The 27,576-nt window shown below is 34.9% G+C and overlaps 1 protein-coding gene across 1 annotated transcript in view; it reads right to left on the bottom strand.

Annotated features, from left to right (window-relative positions):
* The window catches only part of LOC132559220 (uncharacterized), a 115,894-nt gene that overhangs the window by 77,622 nt on the left and 10,696 nt on the right, over positions 1-27,576 (bottom strand). The window contains exon 2 of the mRNA XM_060223840.1: positions 9,914-10,164. Within this exon, the coding sequence (XP_060079823.1) occupies positions 9,914-10,164 (251 nt within the window). The remainder of the gene's footprint in view (positions 1-9,913; positions 10,165-27,576) is intronic.

Genomic DNA, 27,576 nt, shown 5'->3' with positions numbered 1-27,576 from the left:
AAGAGTTTGGCATGCCTAGGAGAGAAATGCCATCAGTTCAGGATCTACAGGCATGCCTAGGAGAGAAATGCCATCAGTTCAGGATCTACAGGCATGCCTAGGAGAGAAATGCCATCAGTTCAGGATCTACAGGCATGCCTAGGAGAGAAATGCCATCAGTTCAGGATCTACAGGCATGCCTAGGAGAGAAATGCCATCAGTTCAGGATCTACAGGCATGCCTAGGAGAGAAATGCCATCAGTTCAGGATCTACAGGCATGCCTAGGAGAGAAATGCCATCAGTTCAGGATCTACAGGCATGCCTAGGAGAGAAATGCCATCAGTTCAGGATCTACAGGCATGCCTAGGAGAGAAATGCCATCAGTTCAGGATCTACAGGCATGCCTAGGAGAGAAATGCCATCAGTTCAGGATCTACAGGCATGCCTAGGAGAGAAATGCCATCAGTTCAGGATCTACAGGCATGCCTAGGAGAGAAATGCCATCAGTTCAGGATCTACAGGCATGCCTAGGAGAGAAATGCCATCAGTTCAGGATCTACAGGCATGCCTAGGAGAGAAATGCCATCAGTTCAGGATCTACAGGCATGCCTAGGAGAGAAATGCCATCAGTTCAGGATCTACAGGCATGCCTAGGAGAGAAATGCCATCAGTTCAGGATCTACAGGCATGCCTAGGAGAGAAATGCCATCAGTTCAGGATCTACAGGCATGCCTAGGAGAGAAATGCCATCAGTTCAGGATCTATAGGCATGCCTAGGAGAGAAATGCCATCAGTTCAGGATCTACAGGCATGCCTAGGAGAGAAATGCCATCAGTTCAGGATCTACAGGCATGCCTAGGAGAGAAATGCCATCAGTTCAGGATCTACAGGCATGCCTAGGAGAGAAATGCCATCAGTTCAGGATCTACAGGCATGCCTAGGAGAGAAATGCCATCAGTTCAGGATCTACAGGCATGCCTAGGAGAGAAATGCCATCAGTTCAGGATCTACAGGCATGCCTAGGAGAGAAATGCCATCAGTTCAGGATCTACAGGCATGCCTAGGAGAGAAATGCCATCAGTTCAGGATCTACAGGCATGCCTAGGAGAGAAATGCCATCAGTTCAGGATCTACAGGCATGCCTAGGAGAGAAATGCCATCAGTTCAGGATCTACAGGCATGCCTAGGAGAGAAATGCCATCAGTTCAGGATCTATAGGCATGCCTAGGAGAGAAATGCCATCAGTTCAGGATCTACAGATTAGGATTCTAATCAAGCTTTTCCATACAGAGTTATAAAAGTTTGAAATTTAAGACAATAGCAAAAGAAGAACACCATAAACTAATTTTCGTTGGCAGAGATCAAATCCTTTTGCGAGAAGTTCCATATCCATGTGAACTATATCTTTGTAAAAACAACAAAACTTAGTTTAAGAAGGATATGGATGGGTTAAAAATTGGTCAAAAGGACCTGTCTGAACTTGTGCATGTGGCTGCCTAAATTTCAACCATGAAAATGTGTTCTTGTTCTATGCTTCAGTAAATAGGAAGACTGAACACTGAATAATGGAATCTTACATTTATCCAAACATGACCATTTGTTATATTGTCTTTATTGTTCATATACAATTTAAAATCAGTGTTTATGTAATCCTCCTTGCTATTCCTTCTGGAGTTTCTCCAAGCACTCTCGCCTCTGTATACAGACAGCTACTATCACTGAGTTACAAATTGCAGTGTTGATGCTTTAACAACAGGTTGTAACTCTCCCAGTACAGCTTCAGTGCCTTTCCGTATAACACCTACATGTCATGGTCCAGTGAATCTCCATCACAGTGGTTCTATAGATCAAATTGATAACCACACCATCCGCAGGAATAATGATGGAACAAGACATAGCATGTATGCTCAATCATGCATGACTGCTTTTGATGGCCTATACATAGCTGCAGACACACAGTAAAAAAACAACATGAAAATGCATGCTCACGACTTTATGCAATTCCACACACAACATCCCATTGTCTCACTAGTGGAGCATTTCATGTATGTGCGAGACCCTCAAACAGTGTCCAGCACGACTGCAAGGCAGTCAACCATATGTTTGCTCGCACAATCATACTAGTACATGTATACAAATTGCTACAAATGACAATCGATTGATCCAAAGCAATCACCAGAAACTCATCCAATACAGTGACAGTAAAGTTTACATGTTGATTTTCATCCCATTGAATTGGGTGTCCTTATGGAATCTCCTGTGCATTTTACGTGGAGCAATCAGTTGATGTATTCACATATATACAATATCATACAGCCAGGTTATTCAGGGTCATTATACAAACGGTCAGTAGTAAAAGTGTTGTGTTGCTACCTTAATTAAGTTAGGGTTTTCTCTCTAACGGGGAGCTTGATACTGTGAGAATTAAAATTACTAATACATGGTGTCATGATTTATCTCAACATTATCTCTGTACTGTATACTATGGAATTTTGGCCCAATCCCCTTTAACTTTGCCCTTTTCTATGAACAGTGAGGGAAAATTTAAGATTAGGCAAAAACACATATACATAATCCTTTATACGTAATCCTTTATACGTAATCCTTTATACGTAATCCTTTATACGTAATCCTTTATACATAATCCTTTATACGTAATCCTTTATACATAATCCTTTATACGTAATCCTTTATACATAATCCTTTATACGTAATCCTTTATACATAATCCTTTATACGTAATCCTTTATACATAATCCTTTATACGTAATCCTTTATACATAATCCTTTATACGTAATCCTTTATACATAATCCTTTATATGTAATAATGAGAGGGTAAACTGAGCCTGACCACACCATGTGTAATGTACATGTCACATGGGACATTATAACCTGGGGTGAAAATACCTTGTATACAGTCTACAATAGTCTGGAAAGCATTTCCATGGCCTTCTCCTTAAATGGTGTAGGTGTCTGTATTATTATAGTATATCTGATTCTGTCTGTATTATTATAGTATATCTGATTCTGTCTGTATTATAGTATATCTGATTCTGTCTGTATTATTATAGTATATCTGATTCTGTCTGTATTATAGTATATCTGATTCTGTCTGTATTATTATAGTATATCTGATTCTGTCTGTATTATCATAGTATATCTGATTCTGTCTGTATTATTATAGTATATCTGATTCTGTCTGTATTATTATAGTATATCTGATTCTGTCTGTATTATTATAGTATATCTGATTCTGTCTGTATTATAGTATATCTGATTCTGTCTGTATTATTATAGTATATCTGATTCTGTCTGTATTATAGTATATCTGATTCTGTCTGTATTATTATAGTATATCTGATTCTGTCTGTATTATTATAGTATATCTGATTCTGTCTGTATTATTATAGTATATCTGATTCTGTCTGTATTATTATAGTATATCTGATTCTGTCTGTATTATAGTATATCTGATTCTGTCTGTATTATTATAGTATATCTGATTCTGTCTGTATTATTATAGTATATCTGATTCTGTCTGTATTATTATAGTATATCTGATTCTGTCTGTATTATTTTAGTATTTCTTATTCTGTCTGTATTATTATAGTATATCTGATTCTGTCTGTATTATTATAGTATATCTGATTCTGTCTGTATTATTATAGTATATCTGATTCTGTCTGTATTATTATAGTATATCTGATTCTGTCTGTATTATAGTATATCTGATTCTGTCTGTATTATTATAGTATATCTGATTCTGTCTGTATTATTATAGTATATCTGATTCTGTCTGTATTATAGTATATCTGATTCTGTCTGTATTATAGTATATCTGATTCTGTCTGTATTATTATAGTATATCTGATTCTGTCTGTATTATTATAGTATATCTGATTCTGTCTGTATTATAGTATATCTGATTCTGTCTGTATTATTATAGTATATCTGATTCTGTCTGTATTATAGTATATCTGATTCTGTCTGTATTATTATACTATATCTGATTCTGTCTGTATTATAGTATATCTGATTCTGTCTGTATTATTATAGTATATCTGATTCTGTCTGTATTATAGTATATCTGATTCTGTCTGTATTATTATAGTATATCTGATTCTGTCTGTATTATTATAGTATATCTGATTCTGTCTGTATTATAGTATATCTGATTCTGTCTGTATTATTATAGTATATCTGATTCTGTCTGTATTATAGTATATCTGATTCTGTCTGTATTATTATACTATATCTGATTCTGTCTGTATTATTATAGTATATCTGATTCTGTCTGTATTATTATAGTATATCTGATTCTGTCTGTATTATAGTATATCTGATTCTGTCTGTATTATTATACTATATCTGATTCTGTCTGTATTATAGTATATCTGATTCTGTCTGTATTATTATAGTATATCTGATTCTGTCTGTATTATAGTATATCTGATTCTGTCTGTATTATTATAGTATATCTGATTCTGTCTGTATTATAGTATATCTGATTCTGTCTGTATTATTATAGTATATCTGATTCTGTCTGTATTATTATAGTATATCTGATTCTGTCTGTATTATAGTATATCTGATTCTGTCTGTATTATTATAGTATATCTGATTCTGTCTGTATTATTATAGTATATCTGATTCTGTCTGTATTATTATAGTATATCTGATTCTGTCTGTATTATTATAGTATATCTGATTCTGTCTGTATTATTATAGTATATCTGATTCTGTCTGTATTATAGTATATCTGATTCTGTCTGTATTATTATAGTATATCTGATTCTGTCTGTATTATTATAGTATATCTGATTCTGTCTGTATTATTATAGTATATCTGATTCTGTCTGTATTATTATAGTATATCTGATTCTGTCTGTATTATTATAGTATATCTGATTCTGTCTGTATTATAGTATATCTGATTCTGTCTGTATTATTATAGTATATCTGATTCTGTCTGTATTATTATAGTATATCTGATTCTGTCTGTATTATTATAGTATATCTGATTCTGTCTGTATTATTATAGTATATCTGATTCTGTCTGTATTATTATAGTATATCTGATTCTGTCTGTATTATAGTATATCTGATTCTGTCTGTATTATTATAGTATATCTGATTCTGTCTGTATTATTATAGTATATCTGATTCTGTCTGTATTATTATAGTATATCTGATTCTGTCTGTATTATTATAGTATATCTGATTCTGTCTGTATTATAGTATATCTGATTCTGTCTGTATTATTATAGTATATCTGATTCTGTCTGTATTATTATAGTATATCTGATTCTGTCTGTATTATTATAGTATATCTGATTCTGTATGTATTATTATAGTATATCTGATTCTGTCTGTATTATTATAGTATATCTGATTCTGTCTGTATTATTATAGTATATCTGATTCTGTCTGTATTATAGTATATCTGATTCTGTCTGTATTATTATAGTATATCTGATTCTGTCTGTATTATAGTATATCTGATTCTGTCTGTATTATTATAGTATATCTGATTCTGTCTGTATTATAGTATATCTGATTCTGTCTGTATTATTATAGTATATCTGATTCTGTCTGTATTATAGTATATCTGATTCTGTCTGTATTATAGTATATCTGATTCTGTCTGTATTATTATAGTATATCTGATTCTGTCTGTATTATAGTATATCTGATTCTGTCTGTATTATTATAGTATATCTGATTCTGTCTGTATTATAGTATATCTGATTCTGTCTGTATTATTATAGTATATCTGATTCTGTCTGTATTATTATAGTATATCTGATTCTGTCTGTATTATTATAGTATATCTGATTCTGTCTGTATTATTATAGTATATCTGATTCTGTCTGTATTATTATAGTATATCTGATTCTGTCTGTATTATAGTATATCTGATTCTGTCTGTATTATAGTATATCTGATTCTGTCTGTATTATTATAGTATATCTGATTCTATACTGATAATATTGGGGTATATTATATCAATTCAGGTATGATTCTATTAAAATATCATCTTATTGTGTCATCTAAAGGTATTTATATATTCATGTGGATATGAAAATTTTAAACTACTTTGAGGAACAAGATGTTTAAATACAATCTACTACTCTATAAGTATTTTATAAACAAAACGTATCACTCTGAATGAAATGTGCGAGCTCTTCCGTTCTGATTCCTGTAAAAATACTGACAGGGGGACATTAGTTATGTTCACATCAGGGATGATATAGATGAATTCAGAGTGATTTTACATGTTTGTGTGACACTCCCGAGGCAGATGTTGTAGATATGTAAATTTTATATATTACAAGGTATAGATCTGATTAGCACAGCTAATTACTATTGAAACATCACACCACCACATGGCAATGAACATCTCCCCAGTCCATCAACAGAGACAGAAGGAAGGACAAGTCCTTTGCAGTGCGCTATACAACACAGGATTCCAACATCCACATGACCTCCTGGGGTTCCTATAATGCTGCATTACAAAGTATGTGGACAATATCTACAATTGTGTCTCTGCTATCGTTGTCTCCAGCCATGATATTAGCATCATTTCCATCCAGCTGATGCTCACTGCATGAAAAATCTGATGATCGCATTGACAATGCACAAGATAAGATAATGAATGATACTGTATCCAACAAACGTGTTGTCTAGCAACATGATAACAAACATTATCCCCTGTAAGTGATAACACTGACGCAGACTTTATCCCCTAGTAAATGACCAGTGTCTATTATTTCAGATATATCATCTACAGTACAATACATATTCAGGATTCACATTGATCTTCTAGAAATTATTAGATCCTAAAGACATTTCCAGGATTTTTTTTCTATAAACCATGTTAAAAATCTTCCCTTGTTAAGTCTAACTATTGATACTTCACAGATGTTAATTAATTACCTACTGTCCATTAATGTATATATCTGCTGATATTGTATAGTATGACTTTGTGAATATCGCATGCATACATATTCAGATATTGGGTTGAACGGAACTGATCCAGGTGGTGTACATATTAGAATTTTCCAAAAATAACAAATTAATGTACTTAATATTCATTATTACTAATCATATGTTATATGACACTGACTTATTAAAATTTTATCAAAGAAGTTTGTCACAGTTTCTGTTTTGAACTTTAAACAAAGAATGTATTTGAACAAGTGCATGAATCAAAAACACTTTTTTCGTATTCAAAACTTTGTCAGTATCTTGATTGTGGGGAACATTACAAAAGGTCACCTCATTATTCATTCCTTGATAATTGTGGTAATATCTCTCATTGTAGCACAAGGAAGACAATCCCAAAACTTAATCAATTCTACTGCACCAAATATGGGCATACTGTGTAAAACAGACTCATCATGATCAGATATTAAATAGCAAAGATCAAAACCAGATTATCTGTCTTTTAGTTTCCTATGTTGAATTTAGAGAAAGTTCAATCTTAACATTTCTGGCTTAAATCCATTGTATTCCTACATTACAAAAAGATACAGAAGGTTCATATTTTTCAAATGCAATCCTTTTTTGTCAGTGTATTAAAATGCAAAAATAATATCATGAAATATTGGAATGTCTATAATCATCTAGATTAGGAAACAACAGCATAATAAATAAAATTTTATTGAATATTTCCAAGAAATTTATCTTTAAAAGAATGTCTTAAAAAGGTTGTAGCGAAACATGTTGCAGTGAGAGATTAAGTATCAATTTTCAATTAGAAAATGGTAGACTTCCTATTGGGAAATAGCTGCTACACCAAGAGACCGAATGATGTATGTTCAGTGTCGCAATAAACTTTCTTTATGTTTTGACCTAAGAAACAACAGCCAGCAATGAAGACATACACAGTTGCCTGCTCACTGTCATATTTCCTGTATTGTAAATAATCAGTCACATTGGCTCCTAAATCAATGCAATCGCTTCTCTACACTGGCAGATGGCAGTGGGGGAATTGACTCCACAAAAACACTTGGGGCCATTTCGGAGTTGTTGAAATTGTCATGACTTAAAACCTGACAGAGCAGGCACTGTTAATGATAAATGGTGGGGCACTGTAAGAGACACACAGTGGTTGCTAACTGTCAAAGTTAGCGATTGGCCATTTTGGTTGCAAAAGTGATCCTATGAAAAGGGCATGTAGTTGTACAGAAGGTGAGGGAAGGTCTAATTAATTTTCACGGCTGAATTGTTTACATACTTATGACAATGTTTTGCCAGTTTGCCACATGGAAGCTATTTATGAGGTACATTATGTAATTTTTTCATGATTTCCTGAGGTGCAAACTCTCTCGAGTCAAGTGTTTTTGTTCCTTAGTTGAGGGTTATGTTTGAGACCTTGGCAAGCACAAATAACTAAACTTGAAACCTCATTATGACATGAAATCAAGTGCAGATTCTACCTCTGTATACCAACTAGTGTAGTATGTATATGTACGTTATATTTGTAAACATTCTACAACTACTTTTTATACATGTATTTTCAGGTCAGGTCTATGCACCGAATTAGAATCTGAAAGTGATACAAAAGTGAAATACGCAGATCTTATTGAAAACTCTCTCTAAACTGAATATTCTACAGATATTTTCACAACACTGACAAAGATTATGTTTACTATATAAAACGTCATCAAACATTCCTAACTGATTGGGAAGAGACAAGAACACTTTATAAACATAATATTTTAATGTATAATGTAAACTTTCATGACTTTTTATGCCTTATTTTGTTAGAGAAAACCCAGTTTAAGGGAATTCTAATTAACATTTTAATTAATTCAATGTAATTGCTGTAGCACAGAAAATTTAACGGCTCATGCAATGTTGCATTTTTCAGGGTGTAAATATTTCTATGGATTTCTAGCAAACATTTTATAGATTGCAAATATTTGTAAGGAATTTTGCCAATCATTCTAATGGTGATTGTTTTTTTTTTTTTTGGAGTGAAAATATTTCTAATGAGATCTAGCAAATATGTTGATGGTAAATGTTAATACAGATGACAAATATTCTAAACGCAGTCAGTACAAAACATAACCAGGAAATGTTATATGATTGCAGGGTTTATCACCCCATTAACAGACAAGGTCGTTAGGGGCAGGGTCTACTTGTAGTAAGGTGGTGTCTATCTCAAAGAACAACATAAGGGAGGCCAAGATAAGATGTCATTCAAAGCAATTGGAGTAAAGTGTCTTGCTCAGGGTAAACATTCTAACCATGACAGTGGTTGTCAGAATGGTCGCTCAATCATCTCTGCTGTACTAGACAAACAAAACCTATCCTCACCTCCAACCCCCCAATCCCCTATAAGATATAGCATCACCAGCAATACTTTTCAGTGAAAATATACATACAGTAAAACATGGTTAAGTCAAAGGCACCAAATGAATTATTTGACTTATCTGATGGTTTGACTTAGCCATGTTTCTATAAAGAGACATTGTGCATCCAGGATTGACCCTATTTTCATCCGTTGTTTACCAGATACATGTCTCATAGCATGGGCATCTGTGTAAGTGTTCAATAAAAAATTACAATAGAGGTAGATACAGCTGACCGATTCACACTCAGTCCTTCGGGCTGAAGTCAGTAAATTTTTACCTGAGACAAGGTGAGGTCTGAATGTTCGACACAAAAAAGGAATTTTGGTAGAATATAGATGGGATAGTTTAATTTACTAAGATAAAGACGAGAAAAAGTGGGAATGAACAAAACATTCGCCTCCATTCGCCTCATTTGATATATGTGATTTAAGCGTGTTCATCATAAATGAGTTTTACTCTCTATATATTTTAGAGGGTGACAATTGGGTAGATTGGCTAGAATTCCAATTATCAACATATACCTAAAATGATATAAAATGTGAACAGTTAATTGCCATATATCATACTTACCATGGCTGCAGCATATATAGAATCTGTATCATAAATATATAAAGCATCATTACACACTCCACTTGGCAGTCGGTCAGGTATATCCAATTCTATAATGCGTAACATAAGTTTCCAACCATTGTTCTCAGGTCGAAATGTTATACTGCACGAAATGGCTTCACCATAATACATGTCCTTTTCCACATTATGTGAATACACAGTAGCGCCCCCTATATGTTTTGTATCGCCACACTCCACTCCGTCCATATAAACTGCAAACACATAAAGAAAGAAACATGGATATTAATCACGTTTAAACAATGAATGCATTTGCCATAGTTTCATAAATTTTCAAAAATCACAAAGAAGATGTACATTTATATGTACATTGCATTTCGATTTTCATGGAGTACGTTTTGACGGCTGATAGATCAGTGAAGTAGTTTTAAATACATGGAGTAGATATAGTGTTTTCATCATCAGTCACTCATGAATTGATGTTTGATTGCTGGGCTTATTGCTCTGTGAACAGATAGGGTCATATTTTAGGGTCGGAGGGTCTTCTTGTTGTAGCTGGTAGCTATCTCACTGAACAACATACAGGAGGCCCACTGCAAGCCATCTAGAGCAATTATGGTGAAGTGTCTCACCCAAGGACAAGATGTAACCATATCAGCACAGACCTGTCCATTATCTTCCTGAGAAACATAAATTGCAACAAGTAGGGTGTATAGAACACACACCTCAGATCTATGCTTCAGGTTCAAGGCCGATGCTCTAACTGCCCGAGATATCACAGCTTTGATGAATAGATCATACACATTAAGAATTAAAGAATAAGCATAGTTTAACTTCAATTAATTTCAAAGTCATAAAGGAAGCTAAATATTAAACAAGAAAAAATGTTTACGTAAGTTAACTCTGCTCAATATGAAAATCATTTTACCATTGGCTTATGTTTCTGTCTAGATTTCAATCATTATAAAGAATGTAATGTGAATGAAGTGACAAGATACTGCAGCATACAAGCATTAGTACTTTGTGTGTGACACTATCAGAACCTGCTCTTTAATTTCTACGTCTACCATGTAATTTTGGAAACAGTATAAAATAATGGAAGCTATCCCTGTGAAATGAAATTCATGAAGCCATGAATGATCCATGAATATTAGAAAATATTGAATTTGTGGATTGAAGTAAAAAAAAAACTGACTAATTATTTTCAAACATTAACAAGTTTATATTGTGTGTTAAAACAGTAAAAGGTTTACAAAATTTTATTGCAGTCCTATATTCTTGTTTGTACAGTTGTCTAGTGATAATCGTGGTTTATGTATACCTTACATACAAACTGTGACTTCTTATCAATAATTCTAACCCAGATGTACTTTAAAGAATTACAGGATAAATATATGATTTTCTCTGACAAGCAAAAACAAATTAAGTGGAAACGTTTGGGTCACAGTGACCTAAGAACTGTGTTTTTTCTCCAGTCCTGTAGACTTAAAGTACCTACATCTTTATAACCACAATATGAGACCACCCATGCCTACAGCTAGTACGTCAGAAGGGCCTGTAGCTCTGTTACATGTACACACAAAGTTTATGCAGGACTGGAAGTAACAGCCGGAACATGATTTTCCAAATGATCAGACAAATAAACATAAGCCACCTGAAGCTGCTACATCTCGTCAATAAATGCCCTTCTCTACTTCACTAAGGGCAGTATCAAGTTTTTTTCAATCATGTGTATCAAGTCTCATCAATTTAACACCTTGATAATCTTATTTTCACAGCTGATGAGGTAACCATACAAACGCTATTTAAGCTCACATCACTGTTTGTTGGAATCATTGGACATATTAAATGTGATCATGTGATCATATTCAATTGAAATTTGTATCTAATGCAACTTGTGATATCAATTACGGTCTTATTTACATAATATTTACTGTAGCTGTAGTAAAAAGTTATGTGATCAAATGTGCTGTACAATGACTTCACAAAAATACAGGAAAAATAGAGTTTAAATTTGACAATGATCTGAAGTATGTATCTGTCTTTATTTTTAATAATTAGAGAAATGAAGGTTTCAGTGTTGAGAACAGCGCCACCTGTCATCTGATGACATATCCAGATTGTTTCTCTCCTTAAATCAACATTGTATCTTGGCATTTATTTTCTTTTCCTGAAAGCTGTATAGCAGAGCCTGTGACCAATTTATGATGTCAACCTAACCTAAATCTGACCCAGTTTTTGTACTCGTTGACACAAATTGATATAGATCTACTGTAGGAGATGTAGTATTATAAACATGTGGGTAAAATTCAAATATGTCATACTTCCTTGAGGGCCCAACAAGGAGTTCAACAACAAGAAGTTCAACGTGTCTTAAATACCCAAGTCACATGCATGCTAGTCAGGTCCTGCTGGCATTAGAAGATAAACGAGGTATAAGGAGGTATAAAGCTGATGTATGGGATGTGTCAGTTGTTGTACACCTATTCACTGACTTTTTAAGTCAATCTGGCACATGCCATTTTTACCGAATGCAGTGGGTTTTTTTTTATAATCCATTGTTGTGGAGACTATTTGTGGCTTTTTCAATTTCCTTGTAACATTTGACTCAATAGTCAATTTGACCCGGTAAATGATCCATGCCTTGTTGGCAGGTGTATATATGGAAGTTAGTCAGGATATTTTTTCTCTCTCTTTACGGTACCATTCTATCTGCTATGTCTGAATACATTTTTTTGGTCTCCTTTTTAAACCTCAAGTCTTCTTTGTAAATCATTATGACAGCTTGAACAAGCAGTATTGGGGAGTACATATAGACACTATACAGGTGCTTTGTAAATCATTCACAATTTCATTTGATGTATTATCAACATGAAAATGCTTGTATGGAATGATTATGCAGTCCTCAAGGAATAAATAGCTCTTAATGATTAATTAAGTTTGACCTTGAAACATTTCCACACAAAATTCTTTGAGGTATTCTCACATTTGACCTTGAACAAACCGAATAGAATCTCCAAAGAAACCAAGTCACCAGAGTAAAACTTTGGCATGAAATGCAACAAATTAGCAGTATTTCCTATTGATGATACCCACCCCAAGACCCCCCCCCCCACCCCCCACCCCCACCAACACACCCCCATCCCCATCCCCATCCCCCAAATTGGTGAAATTCAAGACCTGTACCCCCAGTTTTCCAGCACTCTCCTACTCCTATATGAATACATTGTTTGGGGTAGTACACTTCATACCGACAGGTTTAAAAGTCAAGAGGCCTCATGGGGACACTGGGTTAGATGTAAGTATATCCCCTTCCAGCTCCCCATAATCTGGTGGGGCATACAAATCTTTCTTTTCTGATCATCAACACAGATAATGATAAATTAGTGCAGGGAGGTGACAGAAAGGGAAATCACTGAAGTGTGTGACCTTGAAACTCTCCATTGGTCATGCAAACAATGGCAATGTTTGATTTTGACAAAGTTGAATTGATTGTAAAATGTGATGATAAGAAATACATTTTCAGTCTATTTTTTGTAGGGGCCTCTTGGCATAATTACAAAACAAAAAATGTTGGCTTTACCAGAAACAATACAGTGAGAAGGGAGAAACTAACTCAAACGGTTCCAGATAAAATAGGTAAAAATCACTTTTAATAGATATGATCACACAAGTGAAAATTAACTCCATATTGAAGACATTGTCATAAAATATGATACCAAAAGACATGTCAAAATTAGTCTAACAATAACCTATCTTCATTAGACTAATATGAACCAGTTAGTCTGTCAGGTCAGAGCCAAGTCTCCACAAATGACCACAGACTACAATGGTACAGATAGAAATGCCAGCTGACATGAAGCAGTGGACCAGAGATAATAGAAGCCCTTCTATTCTACAGTCTGTGTGTGCCCTTAACACACAACACTTTACTAGCAAAGCTTGTTAACCCAGCAGGTTGGTAATTATCTGGGCCTGGGAAAATAATTTGTGTCTCACCACCACACTTGTACAGTGCTGGTCATCTGGTCATATGTCCATGTATGGGGGTTCCAAACATGCTCACCTCGTAGCTATTGATTCTAACACACACAGTTTTCCTGAACAGAATTTTTTTACACATATTTTTCCAACAGACAGTAACTGGTCTTGACAAGGTCTTTATATATTGTATACCAACAGGATAATTTGTCCCCAGACAGAGCTTGTGCATGTATGATGCTTGTTCAATATGTCAGATAATCACCCAAAGATAGACTATCAAGACTACAGCTTTAACAGAAATGGAAGAATCGTACTTACATATATTCAACATTCAAGATTTGCACCATTTCAAAAATAACAGGCTTGTAATCATATACAGAGGTTAATCAAAATCTACGAGCCCAATGGTGTCTGGAATAAAGCAAAGTTAGGAAGACTGGAACAATCAAGTAGGCTGACATTTGTAAGGAAAAGTAAAACATCAAACATGTAAATTTCAGCTTCAAACACAGCAAAAATGATACACCTAACTATTCCTTGTAGAAGAAATAGGTGCAACAGTTTCTGACAAGGGTGTGGTTCCATAACACTGGCCTTGTTGTCAGTACTGATTACCTGAATCTGGAGCATCATTGCTTAATTTCATGTTTACCAGACATACTTTCTGTAAACAATCCTGACATCATTGCTTAATATCATGTTTACCAGACATGCTTTCTCTAATGATCCTGACATCATTGCTTAATATCATGTTTACCAGACATGCTTTCTGTAACAAATCTGACATCATTGCTTAATATCATGTTTACCAGACATGCTTTCTGTAAACGATCCTGACATCATTGCTTAATAACATGTTTACCAGACATGCTTTCTGTAAACGATCCTGACATCATTGCTTAATAACATGTTTACCAGACATGCTTTCTGTAACAATCCTGACATCATTGCTTAATATCATGTTTACCAGACATGCTTTCTGTAAACGATCCTGACATCATTGCTTAATATCATGTTTACAGACATGCTTTCTGTAAACGATCCTGACATCATTGCTTAATAACATGTTTACCAGACATGCTTTCTGTAAACAATCCTGACATCATTGCTTAATATCATGTTTACCAGACATGCTTTCTGTAAACAATCCTGATATCATTTATGATATTCTAGGAAAGTCAGGGGTACCAGTTGAAAAGGAAATATGGCACATATTTAGCACTGACTACTCCCAGTGTATTTGTTTCTAGGTTCCTCTCTATCAGTTACTAATTATGATAGGGTGTAAGTTTGAGAGACGTGTTTCTAATACCACTATGTAAGCACTGAATCTCCAGTTTAAGCTTGATAGCTCAGTGTCACAACTCCTAAAAAATATAGTTGTCATGACACGTGTACAGACATATAGTATATATATAGCTTTATTTTGACACATAGCAAGAATTCTTTATCTTCAATGTAATTGAATTATTCAGGACAGATGTTGCGGATAAGACAAACATTTATGGACATTTACAAAATTTTGTTACAAACTTAAGTAAAATGGAAAAGAAAAAAAACCCAAAGATGTCACATTTATATTGATTTACAGGCTGCCTGATCTGCATATTTCAATTTAAAATGGCTTTAAAATGTTAATGCTTGATAACTATATAAAAAAAATTATGTAGAATAAAAATTTTCACAAGTACACATGGTGGAAAGAATAACAGATGTTACAAAGCTGTAGATATTACTAAATCCCCACATGATCCAGACTACACGATAAAGATACAACAGGTTTTATATCAGTGTAAACTACTACTGAATGGTGTGCATGATGTAACAAAGTGTTTAATATAATTTCATTTTTACAACATTTGCATGGCACAACAAAGTTTGGAAATATAAAGTAATTCAATATTCAAATAAACCAAAACACAAACTTTGAAAAATTTATTATAAAATCCCATTTTGTTTTTTTCTTTATTATTGTAAAAACATGATCTGAAACTGCTGTAACCCTGACCTGACAAACTACCGCCCAATTCTACCAGGAGAAACTAATCCTCAATATAAATGCACCATTTTATTTGCATGTACACACATAATGCCAAATTTGAATGTCGTCACATACTGCATAAATCACAATGTTTTGAAAACCGTTTTATCCCCGTAATCCGACATCAAAATTACTGAATATGAGATAGAAGGGCCCTCTCCTACAAATCAATAGATTTCTCAAAAGTTAATATTAAAGATCATCAAGATAAGCAATGCTAACATATTTGCACTTTAATTCCAGTGTATTTGATCAAGTGCAAACATATAAAAGTACGCCTAGTTTTAACTCTCCTTGTCATGAAATAAACACTGCATGATACTGACAACTGGTAATTTCGCACTTGTAACAACATGCAGAGCTGCCAGGATACAAAACTGAAATCGTGTACAACTGCCATATGAGTTTGTTTGGTTTCATTTGGATATGTCAATAGCAGGTTTCATGAAAGCATCAAATCGTCAAATTACACAGTGATTTGAGAATTTGTCAATATTGAAGGTGGCACGATATCTACACTTCAACATAATCATCACATATATTTGTACAAGGTGCAACATTGTCTGGTCGTCAGAACTATTAAGAGAGCAAATTAGATACATTGGCACTCTGAAAGGGAATATATCTACAATTGAATGGAGTGTAGAATGAAAATCAGAACAATTGGTAACCTGAAATGACGTGTTCTAAAACACCTGGCTAAGTGTTGTAGTTTCTCAACTTTCAAATTCCTCAATTTGATGTCTAACTCAGAAATACCTGTATGTCTTTTAAATTCGAAAAAAATTTGACAAGAAAAAAAAAAAAAAAATCGAGAAATACACTGGCAATTAAAGAAACAACATGATTGAGTGACCCTTGTAGGTGATCATGATTGAGTGACCAGTGCATGTGACCATGAATGAGTGACCAATGTATGTGATCATGAATGAGTGACCCATGTATGTGACCATGACTGAGTGACCAATGTAGGTGATCATGATTGAGTGACCAATGTAGGTGATCATGATTGAGTGACCCATGTAGGCGATCATGATTGAGTGACCCCTGTATGCGATCATGATTGAGTGACCCCTGTATGTGATCATGATTGAGTGACCCCTGTATGTGATCATGATTGAGTGACCCCTGTATGTGATCATGATTGAGTGACCCTTGTAGGCGATCATGATTGAGTGACCCATGTATGTGATCATGATTGAGTGACCCTTGTAGGTGATCATGATTGAGTGACCCTTGTAGGCGATCATGATTGAGTGACCCATGTATGTGATCATGATTGAGTGACCCTTGTAGGTGATCATGATTGAGTGACCCCTGTATGTGATCATGATTGAGTGACCCCTGTATGTGATCATGATTGAGTGACCCATGTATGTAATCATGATTGAGTGACCCTTGTAGGCGATCATGATTGAGTGACCCATGTATGTGATCATGATTGAGTGACCCTTGTAGGTGATCATGATTGAGTGACCCTTGTATGAGTGATCATGATTGAGTGACCCTTGTAGGCGATCATGATTGAGTGACCCATGTATGTGATCATGATTGAGTGACCCTTGTAGGTGATCATGATTGAGTGACCCGTGTAGGCGATCATGATTGAGTGACCCGTGTATGCGATCATGATTGAGTGACCCGTGTATGTGATCATGATTGAGTGACCCTTGTAGGTGATCCTCATGGACAGTCATCTTGTTTACCGTATTTCTCCGCCAATAAGCCCAGGGGGCCTGGGTAAGCTAATCTATAAGATATAATGTTACAATACTACAATACAATTAAATAGATATCATAATATTGTTATGATGTTAATAATAAATATTACTTTTTTAAAAATGTTCTTTTTTGCTGATGAAGTTTATTTGTGTAATTTTTCATAAAATGCTATGAAGGAAGGAGAAACATAAAAACAATATTAACAAATACTAATTGTAATGGGGACCGTAACACCCCCTCATCGTGTCTGATGTGCATAGTCTTAAATCAAAATTGTATAAAATGATAATATCATGATATTAAGAAATAATTATTTCAGTCATATCATTAACAATTTATTATTTTATCCATTTATAAAATCTAATTTTGTGTGGTATTAAAGAAAAAAAATCTTAAACCTCTATAGTTATATTATAGAGTTATCTCTACCAAAAAAAGATAAGGGAAGAACAATCATGACCTGAGAGTTTTGGAAAGTGTACTTCTTCTTCATCGAGACTTAAGCTGACATATATATATGGCCTTTAAACACCGAGATCCTCTTAACTCAATTAATACTTCTAAAACTTATATAAGATACTAAAACTCATAAAGATATAAGGTATGACTGGCCATTCTGTATCAATTATATAGGCAGCTTTAATACCAACGGAGATTCTACTGTATCAGAAATTTTAAAACCATTCACCCAACATGTGTATTATGGCTACTGTACAGCATTATGCAAAATATACATGACATCAAAGAGACTGACAAACTTTAAGAACACTCACAGTGTCTAAAGTATTCTATGAACTAAAAAATCTTTTTAATATCTGGCATCATCATGATAAAGCTTGGACTTGTTTCAAAATAGTCATTAAAAAAAATCCATGACATCACATGCTAAGTACCTTCTAACTTCTGAAATCTAGCCTTGTCATGAAATCAATTGTCGACAATTAAATCCCATATGATCTCTGACGGGAGACCTCTTAAATCACAACCACTTTGAAAAGAACTGCCATGTTTTACAAAAGTCAAAGCACTATTGCTGGTTTGGTGACTGAAACAGGTCAGGCGATTTGTACTGCAGGCAATCGTTAAGCTGCAAAAAATACATTAGAACTGTTTAACTCATTACTGATAGACTATTTAAATGTTATGCCGTTGCAAAAGTTGTTAATTATATCAAACTGCAATATCAGAGATTTGTCATCAGATGATTCTATTTGTCACTTGGAAATATACTTTAAATGTTGCAAAAATTTTAACCAAATGCATTTCCATTTTTTTTCTCACCAAAATCATGATACGAAATATAGTTCTCACAATTGATCACTACAGAACAGGGAAAAGAGCCTATTACAACTTTTCTGGTAATCTTTTATATCAAAATGGAAACATCTTTAAATATCCAGAATGCTTTATATTGTGGAAAAATAATTTTGATAGTCACAAAACGATGTATCAAAATAAATTGCTTTTCTGTTGCACACCAAAACTAATCCTGACTTGATTTTAAAAATTCAGTGATTGACGTTATCAGCAGAGTTTTGTCTGCCTATCAACTGGAAAAAAAATATGGCATTTGCAAATAAAAGAAAATCTCTGAAATAAAAGAAATAAACAATAAATCTATTTAGATTCCAATGTAACAGGTAGCTAGGTAATGAAAAGTATGTTCTAGTAAAACACCGTAAATCATGTTCACAGCGTCAATAATGTCACAATATTGACATTTAAGTCAACTGAATTTAGGTAGCATAACATACACCAGTTGAGAAATTCAATAGCAGACATTTCATCTGGAAAATTCATAATTCCTACCTTTGTAACAGTTAACAACGTTTCGACTGACATGCTGTCAAAGCCACACCAATTCAAAATTACCTCGATAACCCTCAGACTTTATAGATTAAGAAAAAAATGGACAATTTTTTTTCCTTAACTTTAAGTGATTGATATCATCGATGTGATCAGGACGTGTCACTTAGTATCGCACTGTGTCAGGCAAACCTTTAAATGTTAACAGAAACCTCGCATGGGAACAATTTGAATGATTTAAATTTCAAACAGGTAAACTTAGCAAACAGGTAACAAATGGCAGGATATTTTCAAGCTGTCTCCTAAAAGCCTAAGACAATGATATCAAGTCTTGCTTAATCCTAATAGTCCTATTGGTGTATCTGGAGTGCTCTTGTTTAATTATTAATACAACAGTATAATACAAATTTATTACAGACTATACACCAATAAAACAAATTTATATGGAATATTAATTTTACTAATGTAATATACAATATGTTATGTCTGTTCCATCATAGGAAGTAAACTGGAAACTATCACTATAGCATGTGTAAGTAGGTACACTTCCTAGAGAACCCGCGGTTGTAACATTCCTTCTATAAACAAGCTCAATTGGACACACATCTTCTGGATATTCATGTACTCTACCTGTAGGGGACACCTGATGGATCAGGACTATATATATATACACTACCTGTAGGGGCCACCTGATGGATCAGGACTATATATATATACACTACCTGTAGGGGACACCTAATGGATCAGGACTATATATATACACTACCTGTAGGGGACACCTGATGGATCAGGAATATATATATATACACTACCTGTAGGGGACACCTGATGGATCAGGACTATATATATATACACTTCCTGTAGGGGACACCTGATGGATCAGGACTATATATATATACACTACCTGTAGGGGACACCTGATGGATCAGGAATATATATATACACACTTCCTGTAGGGGACACCTGATGGATCAGGACTATATATATATACACTACCTGTAGGGGACACCTGATGGATCAGGACTATATATATACACTACCTGTAGGGGACACCTGATGGATCAGGACTATATATATACACTACCTGTAGGGGACACCAGATAGATCAGTAGGGGACACCTGATGGATCAGGACTATATATATATATATATATACACTACCTGTAGGGGACACCTGATGAATCAGGACTATAAACATACACTACCTGTAGGGGATACCTGATGGATCAGGACTATATATATATATACTACCTGTAGGGGACACCTGATGGATCAGAACTATATATATATATATATATATATATATATATATATATATATATATATATATATCACTACCTGTAGGGGACACCTGATGGATCAGTAGACTATATATATATATATATATATATACCTATATATATATGGATATATATACACTACCTGTAGTATATATAAATACACTACCTGTAGGGGACACCAGATAGATCAGTGCTACATATATAAACACTACCTGTAGGGGACACCTGATGGATCAGGACTATATATATATATATATATACACTACCTGTAGGGGACACCTGATGGATCAGGACTATATATATATATATATATATATATATATATACTACCTGTAGGGGACACCTGATGAATCAGGACTATATATATACACTACCTATATATATATATATATATATATATATATATACTACCTGTATATATATAGGACTATATATATACACTACCTGTAGGGGACACCTGATGGATCAGGACTATATATATATATATATATATACTACCTGTAGGGGACACCTGATGGATCAGGACTATATATATACACTACCTGTAGGGAACACCTGATGATTCAGGACTATATATAAATACACTGACTGTAGGGGACACCTGATGGATCAGTACTATATATATACACTACCTGTAGGGGACACAAGATGGATCAGTGTTATATATATATACACTACCTGTAGGGGACACCTGATGGATCAGGACTATATATATACACTACCTGTAGGGGACACCTGATGGATCAGGACTATATATATATATATATATATATATATATCACTACCTGTAGGGGACACCTGATGGATCAGAACTATATATATACACTGACTGTAGGGGACACCTGTTGGATCAGGACTATATATATATACACTACCTGTAGGGGCCACCTGATGGATCAGGACTATATATATATACACTACCTGTAGGGGACACCTGATGGATCAGGACTATATATATATATATCTATACTACCTGTAGGGGACACCTGATGGATCAGAACTATATATATACACTGACTGTAGGGGACACCTGTTGGATCAGGACTATATATATATACACTACCTGTAGGGGCCACCTGATATATATATATATATATACTACCTGTAGGGGACACCTGATGGATCATATATATATATATATATATATATATATATATATATATACTACCTGTAGGGGACACCTGATGGATCATATATACACTACCTGTAGGGGACTATATATATATATATACACTACCTGTAGGGGACACCTATATATATATATATATACACTACCTGTAGGGGACACCTAATGGATCAGGACTATATATATACACTACCTGTAGGGGACACCTGATGGATCAGGACTATACATGTACACTACCTGTAGGAAACACCTGATGGATCAGGACTATATATAAATACACTACCTGTAGGGGACACCAGATAGATCAGTGCTATATTTAAACACTACCTGTAGGGGACACCTGATGGATCAGGACTATATATATACACTACCTGTATATATATATATCAGGACTATATATATATATACACTACCTGTAGGGGACACCTGATGGATCAGGACTATATATATACACTACCTGTAGGGGACACCTGATGGATCAGGACTATATATATACACTACCTGTAGGGGACACCTGATGGATCAGGACTATATATATACACTACCTGTAGGGGACACCTGATGGATCAGGACTATATATATATATATATATCTATACTACCTGTAGGGGACACCTGATGGATCAGGACTATATATATATATATATATATATATACTACCTGTAGGGGACACCTGATGGATCAGAACTATATATATACACTACCTGTAGGGGACACCTGATGGATCAGGACTATATATATACACTACCTGTAGGGGACACCTGATGGATCAGGACTATATATATATATATATACACTACCTGTAGGGGACACCTGATGGATCAGGACTATATATATATATATATACACTACCTGTAGGGGACACCTGATGGATCAGGACTATATATATACACTACCTGTAGGGGACACCTGATGGATCAGGACTATATATATATATATATATATCACTACCTGTAGGTGACACCTGATGGATCAGGACTATATATATATATATCTATACTACCTGTAGGGGACACCTGATGGATCAGGACCATATATATACACTACCTGTAGGGGACACCTGATGGATCAGGACTATATATATACACTACCTGTAGGGGACACCTGATGGATCAGGACTATATATATACACTACCTGTAGGGGACACCTGATGGATCAGTACTATATATATACACTACCTGTAGGGGACACCTGATGGATCAGGACTATATATATATACACTACCTGTAGGGGACACCTGATGGATCAGTACTATATCTATATATACACTACCTGTAGGGGACACCTGATGGATCAGGACTATATATATATACACTACCTGTAGGGGACACCTGATGGATCAGGACCATATATATACACTACCTATAGGGGACACCTGATGGATCAGGACCATATATATACACTACCTGTAGGGGACACCTGATGGATCAGGACTATATATATATATATATACACTACCTGTAGGGGACACCTGATGGATCAGGACTATATATATACACTACCTGTATGGGACACCTGATGAATCAGAACTATATATATACACTACCTGTAGGGGACACCTGATGGATCAGGACTATATATATATACACTACCTGTAGGGGACACCTGATGGATGGATCAGGACCATGGATCAGGACTATATATATACACTACCTGTAGGGGACACCTGATGGATCAGGACTATATATATACACTACCTGTAGGGGACACCTGTTGGATCAGGACTATATATATATACACTACCTATATATACACTACCTGGGGACACCTGATGGATCAGGACTATATATATATATACACTACCTGTATATATATACACTACCTGGGATCACCTATATATATACACTACCTGGACTATATATATATATATACACTACCTGTAGGGGACACCTGATGGATCAGGACTATATATATACACTACCTGTAGGGAACACCTGATGGATCAGGACTAGATATATATACATGTACACTACCCGTAGGAAACACCTGATGGATCAGGACTATATATAATATATATATATATATATATACTACCTGTAGGGGACACCTGATTAGGATATATATATAAACACTACCTGTAGGGGACACCTGATGGATCAGGACTATATATATACACTATATACCTATGATTAAAAAAAATGATTACTTATGATTTCATTCTACAAACATTTTTAATTCCTACCAAATATTCTTACCAAATTTAAAAATAAAAGTCACCAGAGCTTACACATAGCAGTAGAACTAGTCCATTAAAAAGTGAGTGAAGTATTTAGATAAATATAGAAGATATGTTCATATGGTTAATGTCATGTTAAACTCTCTAATATGAATGAAATCTTTCATACATTTTACAAGTCCTGAAACCAAACACCTAACAATACTTATAAAACACCTCAATTAAATATTGTGACAAACACTTAATGTTTGTGTATTAAATGAACCATTATAAACATATAAATGCCACTAAGTTTTGCGGAAGTCTTAAAGCATTATCATTGTATTTTGTCATTCAAGTGTGTGTCCCAACTCAGTGTCAAGCTAGAGATTAGCTGATTTACCTCTTCGACACGTGTCAGTTGAGGGTTTTCCGTGCCAAAATCACCAGTAATTAGAGTACTTATGGTGAACTCCTACAAGTTCCTATAAAACACTCCATAATCTTACCCAAGGTAGCCATCTCACTAAACCTTATGTTTACCAAATTAAAACTATGTATATAAACAATTTAGGTGTAACTATATATACAGGATCTTACACAAGTTTCTATTTGATATAAGACAAGCTATACTAAAAAAAATCATGTTGATTTTGATAAATCATGTATCAAATGGAAACACTGAAGATTATTTTTATCACATGATCAAGTTTTCAAGCAAATATGGTAGAAAATGGACATTTCTCCGACAAACTTGAAGTCATATCCACTCTATATATGCGGTCCCCACTGTACCATCACAATGCTATCTGTGAATGTGTGACGTTATTTCATTCTTCAAAGTCACATCACCAGAAGCTATCTTACATATGTAATTGCAAAAATATGACATGGGTTGATATATTCACTGAACAACAAGGCAATCATATGATAAATAAAAGTATTGTATGATGTCATTGAGTGGGTTAATCATCAGAGTCGACAGAACCCAGCTATCTCTAGAACAATAAAATCAAAAATAAAATTGAACTTTATAATTTTGGTTTGTTGAATTGGAACTAGTTTCAAACTAGTGGAAGATAAGCTAATGTAAGAATTTAGCAAATCTTTACAAGAACCTGAGCACTCAGCTTATAACAGGACCATGAAACAGCTTTTTTTTATTCTATGTTTAATATGACTTCTCTATGTAAATAAGGCTAAAGGCTCTAACTAGGCATTGGTATAATTCCTAGTTAGTTTCTGTAATCAATTAAAACAAAATGTGATGAGAATTTCATTTCTTATGGCAATGAGATATCTATAAGGATAACAAATGCAATTGTCTGTACATACAATTTAGTACCACTGTAACAAAGCAGCACACAGCTGCAGTAGAGGTCCACAAAAGTTACTTATACTGGGGTCAGTGTAAAAACAATGGTAATCCTTATATAGAAATATATCAAAACTTAAAAACCATCAAACTTTCAAAACATACCTGAATTGTAAGTCTGCATTGATACTGTATATTAGTGAATAATTACGACAGAAAAAGGATGTAGGAGATATTCGACAAACAGGGATATCTTTGAGTATCTATGGTAGCACATATACACACTGCAAGCAGTAACCTCACCTTCACAACACACACACTGTAGATCATAAAATTAACTTGCATTTTGTATGTAATACAATAACTAGTTTCTACATCTGGCTCGGATACAATTGCTTGGTCCTCCCATTCCTTAATACAATCAGCAAAATAGCCATTACAAATCATAACCACATTACCTGTACCAAATACACCTAAAATAATTGAATTACCACAATAAAGAAAGGCAAACAGATGCACCCTGCTGTATTCCAAATCTACAGCATAATCTCCTTAGACCTGTAATTAGATCATATATTTCTCCACATGTTCTTGACACAACTTCAAAGATATGAAGAAACCTGGAAATGTAACAAGTATGAAAATGTTCTGCTCTCGTGAAAGCGCGACTCTTCAACAAAGTTGGCTACAGTTGATAGAAATCTGGTTATGCAATCTAGATGTTGACGTCTTACTGATACCTTAGTAAAAGAAAAATCATTAGATATGTAATGGAGAATTTTTATTGTTTTAATTGCAACTTTTTAAACATGTTTATGAGCTGACTATTCATTTCATCTACCTGGTAAAACAATTAAGTACAACCAACTTAAAGAACAATTATCATCAACTTGGACATAAAACTTGAAGATGGAGTACATCTGTTCTTTTAAGATATACCAAAGAACATTGATGAACATGTTCATGTAATATATGTCAAATATTCATTGTAGCCTGTCCACACCGTAGTCTGTCCATCAACAAATCACATTGTAGTCTGTCCACACTGTGGTCTGTCCATCAACAAATCACACTGTAGTCTGTCCACACCGTAGTCTGTCCACACTGTAGTCTGTCCATCAACAGATCACACTGTAGTCTGTCCATACTGTAGTCTGTCCACACTGTAGTCTGTCCATCAACAGATCACACTGTAGTCTGTCCATACTGTAGTCTGTCCCTTAACAGATCACACTGTAGTCTGTCCACACCATAGTCTGTCCATCAACAGATCACACTGTAGTCTGTCCACACCATAGTCTGTCCACACTGTAGTCTGTTCATCAACAGATCACACTGTAGTCTGTCCACACCATAGTCTGTCCACACTGTAGTCTGTCCATCACCAGATCACACTGTAGTCTGTCCATCAACAGATCACACTGTAGTCTGTCCACACCATAGTCTGTCCACACTGTAGTCTGTCCATCACCAGATCACACTGTAGTCTGTCCATCAACAGATCACACTGTAGTCTGTCCACACCATAGTCTGTCCATCACCAGATCACACTGTAGTCTGTCCATCAACAGATCACACTGTAGTCTGTCCATCACCAGATCACACTGTAGTCTGTCCACACTGTAGTCTGTCCATCACCAGATCACACTGTAGTCTGTCCATCAACAGATCACACTGTAGTCTGTCCACACCATAGTCTGTCCACACTGTAGTCTGTCCATCACCAGATCACACTGTAGTCTGTCCATCAACAGATCACACTGTAGTCTGTCCATCAACAGATCACACTGTAGTCTGTCCACACTGTAGTCTGTCCATCAACAGATCACACTGTAGTCTGTCCATCAACAGATCACACTGTAGTCTGTCCACACTGTAGTCTGTCCATCACCAGATCACACTGTAGTCTGTCCATACTGTAGTCTGTCCCTTAACAGATCACACTGTAGTCTGTCCACACCGTAGTCTGTCCACACTGTAGTCTGTCCACCAACAGATCACACTGCAGTCTGTCCATCAACAGATCACACTGAAGTCTGTCCATCAACAGATCATACTGTAGTCTGTCCATCAACAGATCTCACTGTAGTCTGTCCATCAACAGATCACACTGTAGTCTGTCCATACTGTAGTCTGTCCATCAACAGATCATATTGTAGTCTGTCCATCAACAGATCTCACTGTAATCTGTCCATCAACAGATCACACTGTAGTCTGTCCATACTGTAGTCTGTCCAT

This window comes from Ylistrum balloti, unplaced genomic scaffold (genome assembly GCF_031769215.1).
Source record: "Ylistrum balloti isolate Yb309-2 unplaced genomic scaffold, AGI_CSIRO_Ybal_v1 Utg370876, whole genome shotgun sequence".
NCBI lineage: Eukaryota > Metazoa > Mollusca > Bivalvia > Pectinida > Pectinidae > Ylistrum > Ylistrum balloti.
The sequence above is the reverse complement of the archived record's forward strand: the minus strand, read 5'-3'. Positions and strand labels throughout refer to the sequence as shown.